Source organism: Rhynchophorus ferrugineus, unplaced genomic scaffold (genome assembly GCF_030347505.1).
Source record: "Rhynchophorus ferrugineus isolate W39M unplaced genomic scaffold, kcgeb_rfMv2 rfM4, whole genome shotgun sequence".
NCBI lineage: Eukaryota > Metazoa > Arthropoda > Insecta > Coleoptera > Curculionidae > Rhynchophorus > Rhynchophorus ferrugineus.
The window spans coordinates 50,003,474-50,020,277 of record NW_027472583.1 but is presented as its reverse complement, the minus strand read 5'-3'; the positions used below and the strand labels follow the sequence as shown (position 1 = coordinate 50,020,277).

Here is a 16,804-nt window from a genome sequence, read left to right as displayed (position 1 = left end):
CAAAACCTAAAAACTAAAGATGTTCAACAACCATAAATACTAAATAAAATGTAAACGTATACCTAATTGAGAAATCTAATCCATGACGAACCCAAAATAATTGTACAATAACTACCAGACCCTTTTTAAATAAAAGTTTTATTTATTTTTGAACGCAAATATGATTAAATTACTCAGGAATATTATCATGTTCAACTTTTCTCCTTTGGGCAGATTTCTTCGATCTTTAGTTATTTGCCCCCAGATTTTGAAAAAACTCGTTCCGAGGGGACAGATGTTGCAGGTATACAGGAATATTTTACACGTAACTGATATAATGCACGTAGTGTCATTTTATGGGCTCGCCAAAAATCCAGTGGGTTTTCTAAACACCCAATAATTGGCATTTCCAAATACTGCTTAATCTGTAATGTTGCTGCAGTACTTGGAGTAATTACTTCTTTCATTCTAGCTATTTTTTTTTATCAAAATATCTTTAGATGTCAATACATTCTTGGTCAGTAGTTGTGTTTTGAATTTCGATTTGTGGGACTATATTTGTATATTTCAATATTTATTGGCAATACCAAATCCTGCTTTTTTAAATCTAGGATTTAAAATTTTCCGCATATCGTGTTTATTTCTAAAATTGCCAGTCTCTTATTGATGACATCTAATAGACAATTTTGAAAAATTTTTCCCCATTCACAGTCCTCTTATTAACGGTATAATTAAAGACATCGTGGGATATCTTTTACCAAATAACTCGGTGGTCATTATTTCAAGAGGCTTTAAAAGTTGAACACATTTTGTTAAGATAGTCCATTCGTCAACAAATAAAAACTGCGGTGGTCTTCTTAATAGCCATCAAAATAAACAGTTGTTGAATATTAAAGTAGAATTTTACTATCAGAAAATGTATTTATTACAAATATTTAATATACTTTATTCACCTCTTTACTGTTAATATTTGTAAAAGAAATTTAACAATTGTTACTCCAAAAACTTCTTCAAATCTTTTGGAGTGGACCTAAAGTGTAGTGAATACGTGTTTACGTGACCAGACAAAAGGACTGCATCTCATTTTTATTAGTATTTAAAATAATTTCATCTTATTTTACAACAGTCCTTTTGAAATTCATTTATTGTATTTATAGTAAAAAACTAGTGCTAAAATAACGTAAGTGAAAAATGAAGTGCGTGAAATAAACAATGTATTTATTTTATTTTTTTTATCCTCTGGAAGTAAATTAAATAAAATATTAAAAATTAAAAAATGGCAAACAATAGCGATTCAACCAAATCACCTGCACACTTTGATATAAGATTAGAACAAACAGCAATAACGCAAACTCCACCATCAGAATGGACTACAGTCGTTAACAAAAAACGATTGAGAAGTCCAGAAGAAGAAATCGCGAGGAAACAAACAAGAATCAGTGACTATTGGTTGCAGAAACCGATAGAGACAAAAAACAGTTTTAGCAACCTGTCGGAAGAAATTGAAGAGAACATACAACCAAGCCCTGAAAAAGTTGTTCCCAAACCACCACCAATAACAGTCTATAAGGTACGAATAATAAAAAACATCCATGATTTATTAAAAACCATTACTACGAACTACACAATTAAAACAGTGAGCTATGAAACAATTAAAATCCAATTGTTCGAAGCGGATCACTTTAAAGTTCTTATAAAAGAATTAGATGAAAGAAACACCCAATACCATACATTCAGGCCAAAATCCGAGAGAACATTTAAATTCGTATTAAAAGGATTACATCACGGGACGGACTTTAACACCATCAAGGTAGCACTAGCTGAAAAAGGCCACGAGGTCGTAAATATTCACAATATACGACATCACACGACAAAAAAACCTCTGCCTATGTTTTATATAGACATAAAACCTAATGGAAACAATAAGGCGGTGTATGAAATCACCAAATTGGAAAATAATATTATTAAATGCGAACCACCACATATAAAAAGAAATATACCACAATGCACAAGGTGTCAAGCGCACGGGCACACAAAGACTTACTGTCGCAAATCATATAGATGCGTAAAATGTGCAGGAGAACATAAGACAGGAGATTGTACTCGTAAAGTTCGCTATGAAAAAGTGAAATGTGTCAACTGTAACGGAAATCATCCAGCGAACTACAAGGGTTGCGCAGTTCACAAGCAACTACAGCAGAAACTCTATCCTGCCTTAAGGGAAAAAAGGCATCAACAAAAACAATCCACTACTACCAATCTACCACTACCCACCAGAACAAGTCAACCAGACATAACTTATGCCCAAATAGTTGAAAATGGTTCAGCACAAAAACGAGAGACAATACCTCAACCTACTGAAACTAGCAACATCTCAAGATTAGAAAATATGATGGCCAAACTAATGGATCAAATGAGTACGATGCTTGGTCTACTCACAACCGTCGTAAGCAAACTTGCCTAATGCCTGAAACCAATAGCTACAAAATCGCCGTCTGGAATGCCAATGAGCTCCAACAACATGCCAGGGAACTAAAAATGTTCGTAATTGAACAAAATATTGACGTTATGATGGTTTCCGAAACACACTTTACGGACAAAAATTATTTGAAAGTTCCTAAATATAAGCTTTATCATACAAATCACCCTGATGATAAAGCACATGGAGGTACAGCCATAATAATTCGAGATGATATAAAGCATTTCGAAAAAGAAAAATTCCGCAAAGACTACCTGCAAGCCACCAGTATAACCATAGAGGAAGCCCATGGACCATTAACAATTTCTGCGATTTATTGCCCACCCAAACATAACAACAAGGCAGAACAATTTCAAGAATTCTTCCGTACGCTAGGTAATAGATTTATAGCAGGAGGAGATTATAATGCAAAACATTTAATGTGGGGTTCAAGAATAATAACCTCAAAAGGTAGAGAACTGCTCAAAGCCATAAGGATAGATAACTTACAACATATCTCTACTGGTGAACCAACATATTGGCCTTCAGACAGAAATAAAAAACCAGATACAATAGATTTCTGTATTACAAAAAATATTGATCCAAAAAAGTGTCAGGCAGAATCATGTTTCGACCTGTCTTCTGATCATTCACCAATAATAGTAACAATTTCTTCAAAAATTACCATCAAAGATAAACCCCCTTCTCTGTGCAATAATAGAACTAACTGGCCCTCATTTAGAGAAAACTTAGACCAAAATATCTCTCTAAACTTACCGTTACAAACTGAAATGGATATAGAAATAGCAGCAATAAATCTTACAAAAAATATACAGAAGGCAGCATATTCCGCGACTCCCAACATTGAAACATTTCCAAGAAAAAATACACATATATCATGTACAATGCAGAAAAAGATAGCAGAAAAAAGAAGGTTACGACGAAATTGGCAACAGCAAAGGACTGAAGAGAATAAAAGAAAATTTAATAGGGCCATAAAAGAGCTGAGAGATCTAATCCAAATCGAACAGAACCAAGGCATTCAAGAATACCTAGAAAACTTGACATCAACTGAGGCTACAGACTATTCGTTGTGGAAAGCAACAAAAAAGCTTAGGAGATCCCAGCAGCATAACCCACCTATTAAAACAAGCGAAAATAATTGGGCGAGAAGCAATAAAGAGAAGGCCGACATTTTCTCAAAACACTTAAAAAATGTTTTTAAACCTTTCCAGTCTCAGCTACATAAAGATGACGAAAATAAAATTACTAGCTTTCTAGATTCGCCATTTCAAATGGATTTACCGCACGAGAAATTAACGGTCAAAAAAGTTAAACATACAATAATGAGAGAGATTAATATTAAAAAAGCTCCTGGTTATGACTTAATTACTGGCAAAATTTTAAAAGAACTATCAGAAAAGGCTATAAAACTATTAACATATATATTTAATGCTATGCTACGAATTAATTACTTCCCTAGTATCTGGAAAGTAGCTAAAATATTAATGATACTTAAACCAGGAAAAATACCAGAAGATGTGACCTCCTACCGACCTATAAGTTTATTACCAATAATCTCGAAAGTTTTCGAGAAGTTATACATAAAAAAACTAAACTATATAATAGAAAAAAGAAAAATTATTCCAGAACATCAGTTTGGCTTTCGCAATAAGCATGGGACTATAGAACAAGTGCATAGACTTGTAAACCAAATAAACGCTGACCTAAATGCCAAAAGATATTGTTCGGCTGCTTTCCTAGACATATCTCAGGCTTTTGACAAAGTATGGCATACGGGCTTGCAGGTTAAACTAAAGAAACTTCTCCCTCATCCGGACTATCAGCTACTAAAATCGTATCTCACTGACAGACACTTTATTGTAAATCAAGGCGATGAACATACCGAATTAAATCCCATATATTCAGGAGTTCCGCAAGGTAGTGTACTGGGTCCAGTACTGTATCTTCTGTATACGGCTGATCTGCCCACCACAAAAATAACTACTGTGGCAACATATGCAGACGATACAGCAATCTTAGCATCCCATGAAGATCCAGTCACAGCATCAATAAACCTACAAACCCACCTGGAGCAAATACAATTATGGTTGAAGACATGGCGCATTAAAGCCAATGAATCAAAATCCACGCATATAACGTTTACCCTGCGTAGAAGAACATGTCCACCAGTAAATATCAATCATCGCCAACTCCCCCAAGCAGACCATGTTAAATATCTTGGTATGCATTTAGATCGACGCCTAACCTGGAAGAAGCACATACTCTCTAAACGGAAACAACTAGGACTAAAATTATATCAAATGTATTGGCTCATTGGGCGCAAATCCAAGTTATCATTAGATAACAAGGTATTGCTGTATGAGTCTATACTCAAGCCCATTTGGACATATGGAATTCAACTATGGGGTACCGCTAGCAAATCCAATATATCCATCATTCAACGGTTCCAAAATAAGGTGTTGCGTGCCATTGTTGATGCTCCGTACTATATTTCAAATAAAGTGATACAACGCGATATTCCACTAGAACCTATAACGAGTGTAATCCAACGTGTTTGTGTGAAGTACTTCGAAAGAGTGTCAGTGCATCCCAATGTACTCGCTAATCAGCTAAATATGCGACGTGATAGTGAAGTGCGTAGACTAAAACGTTTAACACCATCTGATCTGATTACTGGACATATGTAGAGTTTAGAATAAGCATTAGAATAAGACTAATTAATTAAGATAATATTTTATACAGAAGATTGCTTAATGAAGTGATTTTCTACATGCCATGTATATATAATATAAACAGAAGAAATACTTATTGCCAATAGGGCAGATTGTGGACTCACGAAGAGTAATAATAAAAAAAAAAAAAAATCTTTTGGAATCGATGCAATTTCTGAAACCTTTGGAATCTAATTTTAGTTTTCAAGATTTTAGGAAAAAAGTTTTGACAAACAAAAGGCTTGGACAAAAATCGTGAAAGTTTATTAAAAAAGTATTACCTATTATATCAGCCAAAAGTACTACCTATTATGCCACTCAAAAGTATCTTACTATTTTTTATTTACAATTTTATTTGCCCTCGAAAACTAGCTTTCCAAAATGCTGCCATATTAATTTACAATATATAGTAATTCACAAGCAAACAACGAAAAAACATAAAACCACATATATTACATATAAATCTATATAAGCATAAATTCGGCGCATTACTTTCAAGGTCGCGGTTATGACGACAGAGCCACATTGTTAAAAATCAATCGATTGAACTAATAGAACCGAAAATAGTAACTAAAAGTAAACGACTGAAACAGTTGATAGTAAATAGTAATAAGATCAGTCGGACCGAAAATAGCGACTGAAAACAGTCGATAGTAAAAAGTAGACAATTACTAAACAGTCGATAGTCGATTTCAGTCGATTGTTCCCAACACTATATAAAATTAACTGCCCCGTTTACACAGTTTTGCGACTATCGACTGTTTTCAGTCAATAGTTCCCAACGCTATTTTTTATAATGTTTAAGTAATATATTTAATTTTTTTGAAAAAATATCCATATTTTATTTAAAAAAAAGTTTTTTTCTTTCAAAAAATATCGATATATCAATATTTCTGGGCATCTCTAACTGAGCATAGACTTTTTGCTCGGTGCTCCATAGAGGCAGACCAACATTTTATATAAGATTACTTTATGAGCAATTGGGAGTGTTCTATTTCCGCAAAGTGGTGGAAATAAAATGCTGTCGGATTTGAGGTGACCACTGGAACCTACGGTCGAAAGGGAAACCGTAATGATATGTGGCTTTCTAGAGACAGGGGGTAGGAACTTTTTCTATTTGAAGGTGGTACGCGCATGTAAAAATTGAACAGAGTCGGGCCTAATTGAGAACTTTTTTTTTTCTTTTTAGAGAATGGCCAGCTAGTTATGATACTTAAGTTTTGCGGGCGACAGAGGCCCTGGAATGCGACTGGGATTGTCGTATTTGGTTTAACTAATGGGGTTTATGAATGGGTCAGGGTTTGATCCGTCTGTTATCATGTTGTAAGGCACCAAGAGAGAACCTCACACTGACCCTGTTCGTGAAAATTTTCACGAACGGGATGTTTGATTCTAGATGGGTATTCGTATTCCTCGTGGATGGACACTGAGTAACACGAGGACTTTTTTGAGAGACGTACCTGCATCACACCAGTGTTCCGTAGAGGCAGATTAGGCGGACCAACATTTTGTACATAGTCTCTTTCTGGGGTATTAGAATGTTTTTCTGCAGAGGAATGGAAATAATGTATACTCCGTTGCATTACCAAATACCGTGCTTAATTTGGGCTGACCATTGGAACCTGCGATCAAATTGGAGACCAAGGTTGATACGTTCTGGAGCCAAGGGATAGAGACTTTTTCGATTTGGAGGGGGTATGCGCCGAACTTCTTGTAATGGAACAGAATAACCTAAATTTTGGTTGAGTTGAACCTGAGGTCCGGCGTCGGGACTGTAACCAGTGGTGAAGAAAGGAGAACCTTGTGGAACAACTGCGAAGATTTCTCTCCGAGGGCAATTTGATTGATTTTTGATGATTTGATTATTACTGTAAATGAATTTTTTATTGCCGCATATCCAATATAAATTGCATAACCATAGTGACAGTTTTTTAACATGATTGCTATTAATTATTCCGGAAACTTGTTACGCCTAACTAATATATAATATAATTTCAGTAAATATGACAACGAAAAATGATTAGTACAGTATATCCCCAGGCTTTTAAATTATCACTACAGAGCCGGCCTCCATAAATTATATCTCATAAACATACCGAAAGAGATACAGATTTGCAAAACTCGAACGACAAAACTTATTGTATAACTTAGTAAAGAGACCAATAATCCCAAATTTTATAACAGTGAAATAAATCATTTATACTTTTATAAACTAAGTAAGACGAATAAATTAAACAATTCATACTTTTTTTGTAGCTTGCAAAGAATCGCTGAAGCTGGTGTACTGGAAAAAGAATACCAGTTTTGGAGAGCCACAAAACCAATATGTGTGTATAGATATCACTTAAACATGGGTATGGCTGAATTCTACCCTGTATTAATTTTTGTACCATTAGGAATATTAATGAGCTTGCTCATTCTTCTGATAGAAATAATTACTTACAGATACAATATTCGATATCTGATTTTTATTAATTAGTTTATCCAGATTATCAGTAGCACTTTATTAGATATAATATTAAATGTAGTAGATATGCCATTAAATAAATGCAATATGAATATTTTTATGTACATAGTATCATTTCTATATAATCTGGGCCGGTTACAAATAGATAGCTGTCTGAGTTATAATGAAATTATGAACATAATTCTATTCTATCTTCTTATAGACATATGTATCTGTTATGTAACACAGCTCTGACTATACAGCCATGTTTTAAAATAAATTACCAGAAAGGTGAACAAGTGAGACAGCTTAGTCTGTTTTTTAGTAGATAAGAATGTGTCGTTTTGTATCGCCGTTCAATAAGTCGCTTCTTCTTTCCGTAAAATAAAACATTTTTTTTAATTACATTAATAGTATTTATTTTCTAAATCCTTTAACATTTTATAACTTATCTTCTTTGGCATTGTGTTAAACCGTGACTGAATTGCCTCATCACATGTCTCCTGAGAAACACAAAAAACCTTGTATGCTACGAGTATTCATTTCTTCCATTACCAATGAAAAATTTTAATTCTATGGTGTGTTTGTTTTGTCCCACTTTCTATGTCCATGACGAGAAGAGTACGTTTAGCATTTTATTTTACGGTACCTACAAGCAGTGTATGGGTAGACGCTCTTCTCAGGTGCTATAGATGAATTATTTTGAAAGTATTTCAGAGAAAAGGTGAATGCGCCGGGTTTTTTTAAAATTCGTAACATAGCGTGCCATGCACACACTCTTTTCACACTTTTCCATGTAAGCAGTATTATTAGGGAAATCCTAGATATTGATATATTATTAAAAAGTTCCCACTTCACATATAAATTTATTTATAATGTAAAGACTTGATAAGTAAAATCATGTAATAATCAAAAATAATTAAATGTTTCAATCCATTTTTGAAGGAAATACTGAATATCAGTTCAAGTGTTTAATTATGTAACAAAATGCCTAATTCTTCCATTGTAATTGTGGTATAGAAAAAACAAAAGCACATGTTGATGAGTTTTCACTGAATCTATAACGAACGCCCATCGCGTTTAAAGTATTCTTGCAACAGTTTCTCTTAGAGTAAATTATACTTCCACTCCTTTGTCGGGAACGTCACTTTCATAAATAGATCAAATGATAACGAAATTCTTATTAAAACAGCTCGTTGGGTTCGAGTACAAAGCCTGCGTAATTCACAATACAATAAAAACAGTAGGTTGTCTCCCTGTTGATTTCGAATGTATTATTTTAAACACTTATGAAGTTTTCTACATACAGATTCAAGTAAAATACATGACGTAGTTTAACGAAACACAGAGCATCCGAATAGAACGCAAAAGACTGCAAAACAAGTGAAAAAGTTGAAGCCTTTAAAAAGCTATCGTTTACGCCTCATTATTTCTACATTCTTAGAAAACCCTCACCTTAAGAGAATTAAATTTTCCTTCCAAACATTAGAACACCTCAAGAAGAATTAGAAATGCAAATGGTGGGCAAATTTGAGATAAACACATGTAAGGAACGACACTTGATCAATCAGGCGATGTACCCGCATCGCGATCTCTAGGCTACGCTATAAGTGGTTTCGTTTTCAGGACCACGTCACACGAATACACTTAGTTAAAGGGCTCATTTATTATTTGTTTTAATGCTTTGAGTATCGCCACTACGGGTGGTATACTATTTTGTATTAGTTTAGAATAAATCGTTGGCCAGTTTAAACCTTTTATTTTCATTATTGATCTTTTGGTGAGTTCATTATTATTAAGAATTTATCGTTTACACACATACGTGGGAAAAAGTTAATGTAGATCTTGTTAAGAGTGTTCTGTAAGCTAGATTTGATATAACTTTATGAGATTTAGCAGCATCTCCTTCCTACTGAAAATTTTAAAATTAATAAAACAGACAGTTCATAGACATATTTAAAATATGGACATAACATATAAAAATAATGAATTATTTATTTACAGACACAATAATTATATATAATATATAACCTTTGTTAGTTAAACTAACTAAACTCGCAATAACAATATATATACGATATAACATTTAATATATTACATACAAAACTTATCACAAAAAACTACAAAATTAAATTTTATATAAATAATTTCTTATTATATGGCACGCCATCGTTCACTTCCCCTTCACTTCATATTCACGTTCTTGAACATAATCTGTGTACGTTTAAAGTACTCAATAACTTTCCCGATGAAAACTCTCAAACTATGCACATTATTTTCTGTGTTCCTACCAATCTGTCTAATGTGTTCCTCGTTGACTTTACCAAATCGCGATTGCACCGTTACACTGTCCGATTGAATTTGGTACAGTGGTAACATCCTCAGATTTACACACCACCAAATAGGCGGCTTCGTACACAATATTTCGAATGAGATGCTGTAATAAGTAACATTAGCACAATATGACGAAAGAACCGTCTGTTAAATACCTGAAATCATCTTGAATCATTAACGTCGAATGATCTTTCTGTAGCATCAAAAACTCCTCATGAAATTGTTTACTGTTCTCTACGATAACGCAAATATAATCCAGTAATGACAGGATATCAAAATGTGATCCCAAATGTGACTTAAGATCATTCAGTTTTAGTTTATTCATAATGTCGTTGGTGATAAAACGAACAAGCATTGCTGATTCTACAAAACAATTTACATCTAGAACCTAGCAATTATCTTCAAATAGTTAATTAATAAAATACCTTTAACACAAGCATCACACATTAGGTCGACAACATGATTATCCTCTGGGTGAAGGCGCACAAATATAATCACCAACTCGTACACCGCTTTAAAAATATAGCAGTTGTTCTTATAAAGATCCAATTTTAGTACATTGTTTGATCTAGAATCATTTAGAATATGTGATTATATAATACCGTTAGGTAATAGGATTATTTGGATTATAGTAGTTGGTTACAACATAATGAATGATTTAATTGTAACATTAATATTAGGAATTCCAGAAAAACTAATACAAGTTGGATTCAATCAAAATATTTTCCCAAATTGTTACAAATGTTTCTCATGTTAAAACTTTTTATCCACTCATTTTCTATCGGAGTACGAATTTTCGCATTAAATTAGAGAATGAGTGTCTAAAATATTTCTAATAACTATGTTTAATCTTATTGAATTGTAGTGATTGAGTCTTTGTAATTTTTGTGGATTTCTATAAAATAAAAGTGATTTAGTCAGTGTTTAAGGTCATCTAATATAGAGCATCATTAAACCTCAAATCACAGTAATGATAATAGTTTCTATTATAATAAATCTTTATATAAGGTATAAGAAAAAATCATCACAATACCTTTCGCATAATTCAGCTACAATATCATTTAAACTCTTAGATACCGTCACTGAAGATTCGTGACAATTATCTTCATAGGTTTCACTACTATCGGAACCATGATGTGTTGAACTATCACTAAGTCTGTATATACCCGTTAAATCGTCGCTAGTAACGCCCAAGCTTCTTCTTTTATCATTCTCCTCTAGATCGAAAGATTTAATATCCAATGGGCTACAAAACACGTATACAACCTACGTTTCTAAACGTTGAGTTTTTTGGCACTTACCGATATTCTTTGAGTAAAGTCTCTAGTTTCGCGCGTACCTCTTGGCTCTCTTGTATCTTTGCCTGTACCTGCCCAAAATTGAACGGCGGAAAATCATCTTTGATCAAGATATGTTCGATGTTATTCAGGATACTTTGGGCCTTGATTGTTTCACTCATAACGTGTTCTACCAGCGGCTGGGTGACATTGGTGGTAATATTGAATTCCGGTAAATGTGTTGAATTGTTTTTTTCGTCTTCGATGCACTGGAAGGAGGGTTTTGAAAATGTTGCCTGTAAGCACAAAAAAATCCGTTTTATTTCGTGTATTTTAAAAATTATTGCAACGACCAAAAAAACTCTAGATAAAAACAATAAATTTCAGTAAACAACTGTAAAAATTGTTGCTGTTCGAACAATCCTGAATTAACATCGTATTTTTCTCAAGTGTGTTTGTTTCTCATTTTTGTCACTTACATGCAAAACAACGCACTTTTGTGTCGAGTTCCGATTTTCTTGTTCAATCAAGAAAAAAACATGGATTAATCGTGGAAACTTTTACTGACAACGTTTTTACGCAAGAGGCCCATCTACATTGAGTTGGGCAATTTTAACTATATCTCACGAACATATCAAGAAATACTTCAACAATTACGAAGATATACAAATTTAGATTGATGACTGAACCACCACCAAAAAATTCCGCTACATCTAGTATGTATTTCAACTGTTTTTTTATCTTTCGCGTTACATTTATAAACGTTTAGTATATTAGCATCAGGCATTTCAAGAAATTTTATCACAAAATAATCGTTAAAACGTGTATTTAAATTTTACGTAAATATTATAAAACTTCCAAATTACTTGTATTAGTTGCTGCGTATCCTCCATGGTGAGCGTACTATTAAAATTGAAGAAGTTCAGTCCGGAGGCGTGCATAGAAACCGAGTCCGTCACAGGTGTTGTAGTGACCATCATAGGTTCTGAGTATATTACCTTATTCGTGGGGTGTTTCGTGTAACTGACTATTTTTTCAGGATTTTCTTCGGCGGGAAGTTCCTTGATAAACGACGAATCTTCTCTAATTGAAGGCCCATCGACATCTGCAATAAAATCAAATCAATTTAACAAAAACACTGTAAACATTGCCTTAGAAAATTATTACGTTACATTTGCCGGTTACAATTAATTAAAGCGATGATGACATCGGTCAGTTGATCGCGTTGGCGGTTCATTAAGCAACTGTCGCTTGTTAATTATTGGGTTGTTTAGATACTGTCGGTTTTATTTTATACCTATTTATTTGTGACTGTTTTATAATAAAGTATTTTCGTTTATATAAGGTTCCTTTCACCCTGTATTTCTAGGCTGACAATCTTACTTTTTAGGTTAAGTTATTGTTTGTGGATTTGATTATAAAAATATGAATGAAAAAACGTCTTTTGAATGAGTTCAAAGTAAGTTATAAAACAAGAGCTCAACATCAATATCTGATGGAATGGAAAAGATAAACATATGCTACAATGCTGGTTTCAAGAATTTGTCAATGAGACTTGAAGATAAGCAAAGTCGTGAATGGAAAACAGACAAATTAGAACAAATTTTCCAAATGAAACAATTTCTAATTAACCTCTCTAGAAATTGGAACAATACTTTTTTCGGATGGATATATTATACGACAACCGATAATACTCAACTTGTTAGCTGTATCTCGAGCTGGGTAATACATCCCAATGTGACAAAAGTGTATGGTAATTGTTTTGCGATGCGGAAATGACTTGGACAACTCGACGAAATATCTAGAATTCTTCATTCAATGTCTTCGATCAAAAACTGAAAGGATAAACTACAAAAACTTGATTTAGCCACAACACTTGCCAAATCCTTAATCTCAACAATCACACGCGCAAAAGATGCCTGACGAGATTAAAATTGTCTTATATAAACCGATTTTATACTCTTCAGGAACACTACATAAAATATTTTAATCATTTAATTTCGATTAAAAATTATTATATTTGAAATACCTTAATATGTGATATATTACCTTCATATTTACTATTGAAATATGTACTGGACAAATGCTTCAATTCTGTTTCATCCAAACTAGGTAGGCTGTCCACCAAACTGCATTCTTCCTTGTAAATGCTCATTTTATTGAAATCCGCAGACATATCAGAAGTAACAAAATCGGAAGGTGCAACTTTATCTACACCCAACCTGATAGATTGGCTTGATAAATCTACCGCCGCAGAACTGTTATACCTTACTGAATCTAGAACATTTTCTATAGTCAAATTCTGATCTTTTAAAAGTAACGGTTTCTGAAATGTATTTGTACTTTGGTAGTCCAAGTCCCCAGTAATACTACCAGAAATAACACTCTTAGAAGAATTTATATTACTAGCTTGGTGATCTAGTGTGATTTCTTTTTCAGTATCCTGTTTAAATCTCTCTATTTTTTGACAGGATAGATCTATAGGTTGTTTGTGTTCATTCTTTTTTACAAATTCACTTTTATTATACTCCATGAAAGTAACTTCTGGACCTATTGCAACATGTGTATTATTAAAGCTATTTACCTTATTTGGTTTGATTATATCTTTGTCAATTTGCATATCAATGCTAGATTCCATTACTTTTGGTATACTACCAACACTGCATATATTTTGAGATTTTTTACACCCTGTAGCATTAATACTCATCGTATTATTAATGCTTTGATCAGATTCATCTACCGCAATTGGAATTTGTCTAAAAATTGCTGTTTTCTGAGGCTTTTTGAATTGGAACTCATTCATATTCATTGAAGCATTCACGCTTTGATCAGTTATATCTACTGCTATTGGTATTCCACCAAAAATTTGTACTTTATTAGGTTTTTCACTTTGAGTGTCATTTGTTTTAAGTTGAAAGGTGATATTCTGATCTGATAAATCTGTTGCAATTGGAATACCTCCAAAGACTGTAGTTTTCTGAGGTTCTTTGAATTTAACTTCACTCATATTAATTTCTGTGTTTACACTTTGATCAGTTACATCCAGTGCTATTGGAATGCCACCAATAACTTCTACTTTTTTGTTTTGATTTGCATTTGTGTCACTTTTACAGTTAATGTGCTGATTAGGCAGATTGGTTTCATTCATATTGTTTTGATCAGTTAAATCAACTGCTAGTGGTACATTACCAAAAATTGCAATTTTGTCAGATTGTCTAGTTTGAGTTTTATTCTGGATAGTGATGTTTTGATATGATTCATCTGCTGCTATTGGAACAGTTCCAAAAAGTACTGTTTTTAAAGGTTTTTTGGACAAGGTCTCACTTATGCTGTTTTGCTCATTTAGACTTTGATCAGTTATATCTACAGCTATAGGGATTCCACCAATAACTTGCATTTTAGGAGGTTTTTGGCACTGCATTTCAAATATTTCACTTTGAGAATTAAGAGTTTGATCTTTTACAATTGTAGTTGATGTAATATTACTCTCTGATGTTTTATCCACTGTTTTCTCCCGAATTCCACCCTCTTTAGTTTGCATATCAATGCCTTCGTTAGTTAAATTTGATATAAGTGAATCACTGACAACTTCTATTTTTTGAGGCTTTTGATGTTCAATTTCATATATTTCTCTTTGAGTATTAATGGTTTGATCTTTTATAGATGTAGTTGATGTAATATTACCCTTTGATGTCTTTTCTATTGTTCTCTCCTGAATTCCACTCCCTTCAGTTTGCATATCAATGCCTTGGTTAGTTAAATTTGATATAATTGAACCAGTAATAACTTCCATTTTATGAGGCTTTTGATGAATTTTATATATTTCTCTTTGATTATTAATGGTTTGATCTTCTATAAATGTAATTGATGTAATATTACCCCCTGATGCTTTATCTACTGTTCTCTGCTGAATTCCACTCTCTTCAGTTAGCATATCAATGCATTTGTTAGTTAAATTTGATATAATTGAACCACCAATAACTTCCATTTTACAAGGTTTTTGATGTTGATTTTCATATATTTCTTTTTGAATATTAATGGTTTTATCTTTTAAAAATGTAGTTGATGTAACATTACCCCCTGATGGTTTATCTACTGTTCTCTCTTGAGTTCCACTTTTGTTAGTTTGCAGATCAATGCTTTCGTTAGTTAGATCTGATGCAATTGGGATTCCACTAAAAGTGTACACATTGCTAGCATCTCCTTTGTGAGTTTGAGCACTCTGAGACTGACTTATATTTGTAACAAACTTTGAATTTATTGTACTATTAGGTACATTGAAAATACTGTTTGTTTCTTTGTTTACTCTTTCATTTGAATATGTAAGATCATTAAACATATTAACTTTAGATGAATTTACTGGAACTGCATCTCCACTAATCATTGTTTTCATGTGCTGTCTTGATTTTTTCACTGATAAAGAAGAATTGGTAATATGATTAGTATAATCCCTGGTAATTGTATCATTTCCAAAAGATTTGATATCGGCTATCTTGTTTATAGAATGAGACAATGGAATAACTGAAGTGCTATGTACTGTATAGTTCTCTTTGTTCTCCACATCCACAGGGTGTGTAATAATAGTCTTTTGTAAATTGTACTGACATGTAAATTCCATCGATTCATCCTGTAGTATTGATTGATTCAACACAGGTGCTCTTGCTATTATATTTGATGGCAAATTATAGTTGCACGTCATTTCCATTCCTGATTCATCTAAATTAGTTTTATTCATGAAATTCAGTTCAGTATTGTCACTTTGTGGAAGTATTTTCTTTTGAAGCTGACATATAATTCTCTTGTCAACTGTTTGATTTACACAAGTCAGTTCCATATCCAACAAAGTTTGCCCATAAGTGGTACTAGTTGTATTCACTATTTCTTTTGTGCCTTTTAGTGCATTATCCTCTAATGTAAATTCCATATCCATTTCACTCTGGTCAAATATGACAGTTTTATTTAAAACTTTTGACTGAATTACAGGCTCAGGCACATCATTTTGTGAGTGACTATAACATAATTCTGATTTTGCTGAATCAGCAGTACTCTCTATTTGTTCTTCATAGGTGTTATCCCATATAGTATTTTTTTCTGGGTCATCAATGAATGGTCTAAAAGGTAAATAAAATTAAAATTTCATATTTACATTATATTCTAAAATTACTTGACATAATTGCTTGCAGCAAAACTAACTCTTCTGGGAGGAGGTAAAATAGTTGTCTCCATATTCTCTTCATCTTGATCCACTGGTGCATTTGACTTTCTGACTTTCTTAAGCTATAATACAAAACATATACAGAAACCCAAATTTAAGTTTAATAAATAATATGGTGTTTTCATATAATAACTTACCGAAGAGCGTAATTTATAACGATTTCTATTTTCCATTACGCTTGATTCACAACTAAAATAAATACATAGTATAAATAAAACCAAAATATAGCACTGCACTGATAACAGGTATTTAAAATTAACGACTCACTCATTCCTGTAATCCATACTTTAAAAAAATTATATATTTTGTTTATAAAACTGATAAAATATCCGACTTTTTCAAACATTCATGACATTTGTA

At 32.8% G+C, this 16,804-nt stretch overlaps 1 protein-coding gene across 2 annotated transcripts; it reads right to left on the bottom strand.

Moving 5' to 3' along the window:
- Positions 1 to 9,691: 9,691 nt before the first annotated feature.
- On the bottom strand, positions 9,692 to 16,804 carry LOC143196393 (uncharacterized). 2 transcript variants are annotated; one of them, XM_076404052.1, is made up of 10 exons: positions 16,712 to 16,804; positions 16,582 to 16,633; positions 16,394 to 16,506; positions 13,279 to 16,340; positions 12,096 to 12,334; positions 11,254 to 11,525; positions 10,986 to 11,198; positions 10,378 to 10,520; positions 10,108 to 10,315; positions 9,692 to 10,055 (listed from the first exon to the last, which is right to left on the bottom strand). In XM_076404052.1, the coding sequence occupies exons 1-10, from the start codon at positions 16,726 to 16,728 to the stop codon at positions 9,803 to 9,805; spliced, it is 4,572 nt and encodes a 1,523-aa protein (XP_076260167.1). In that variant the 5' UTR covers positions 16,729 to 16,804; the 3' UTR covers positions 9,692 to 9,802. The 2 variants fall into 2 exon arrangements, with proteins under 2 accessions (XP_076260167.1, XP_076260168.1); XM_076404053.1 differs by having other exon boundaries at positions 12,228 to 12,334.

What these genes read in the sequence shown, in the direction of transcription:
- LOC143196393 (XM_076404052.1), bottom strand. An exon ending in GTTATAAATTACGCTCTTCG is followed by an intron (nt 16,507 to 16,581) that starts GTAAGTTATTAT and finishes TTTGTATTATAG; the next exon opens with CTTAAGAAAGTCAGAAAGTC. An exon ending in ATACGCAGCAACTAATACAA is followed by an intron (nt 11,526 to 12,095) that starts GTAATTTGGAAG and finishes TTGTGCTTACAG; the next exon opens with GCAACATTTTCAAAACCCTC.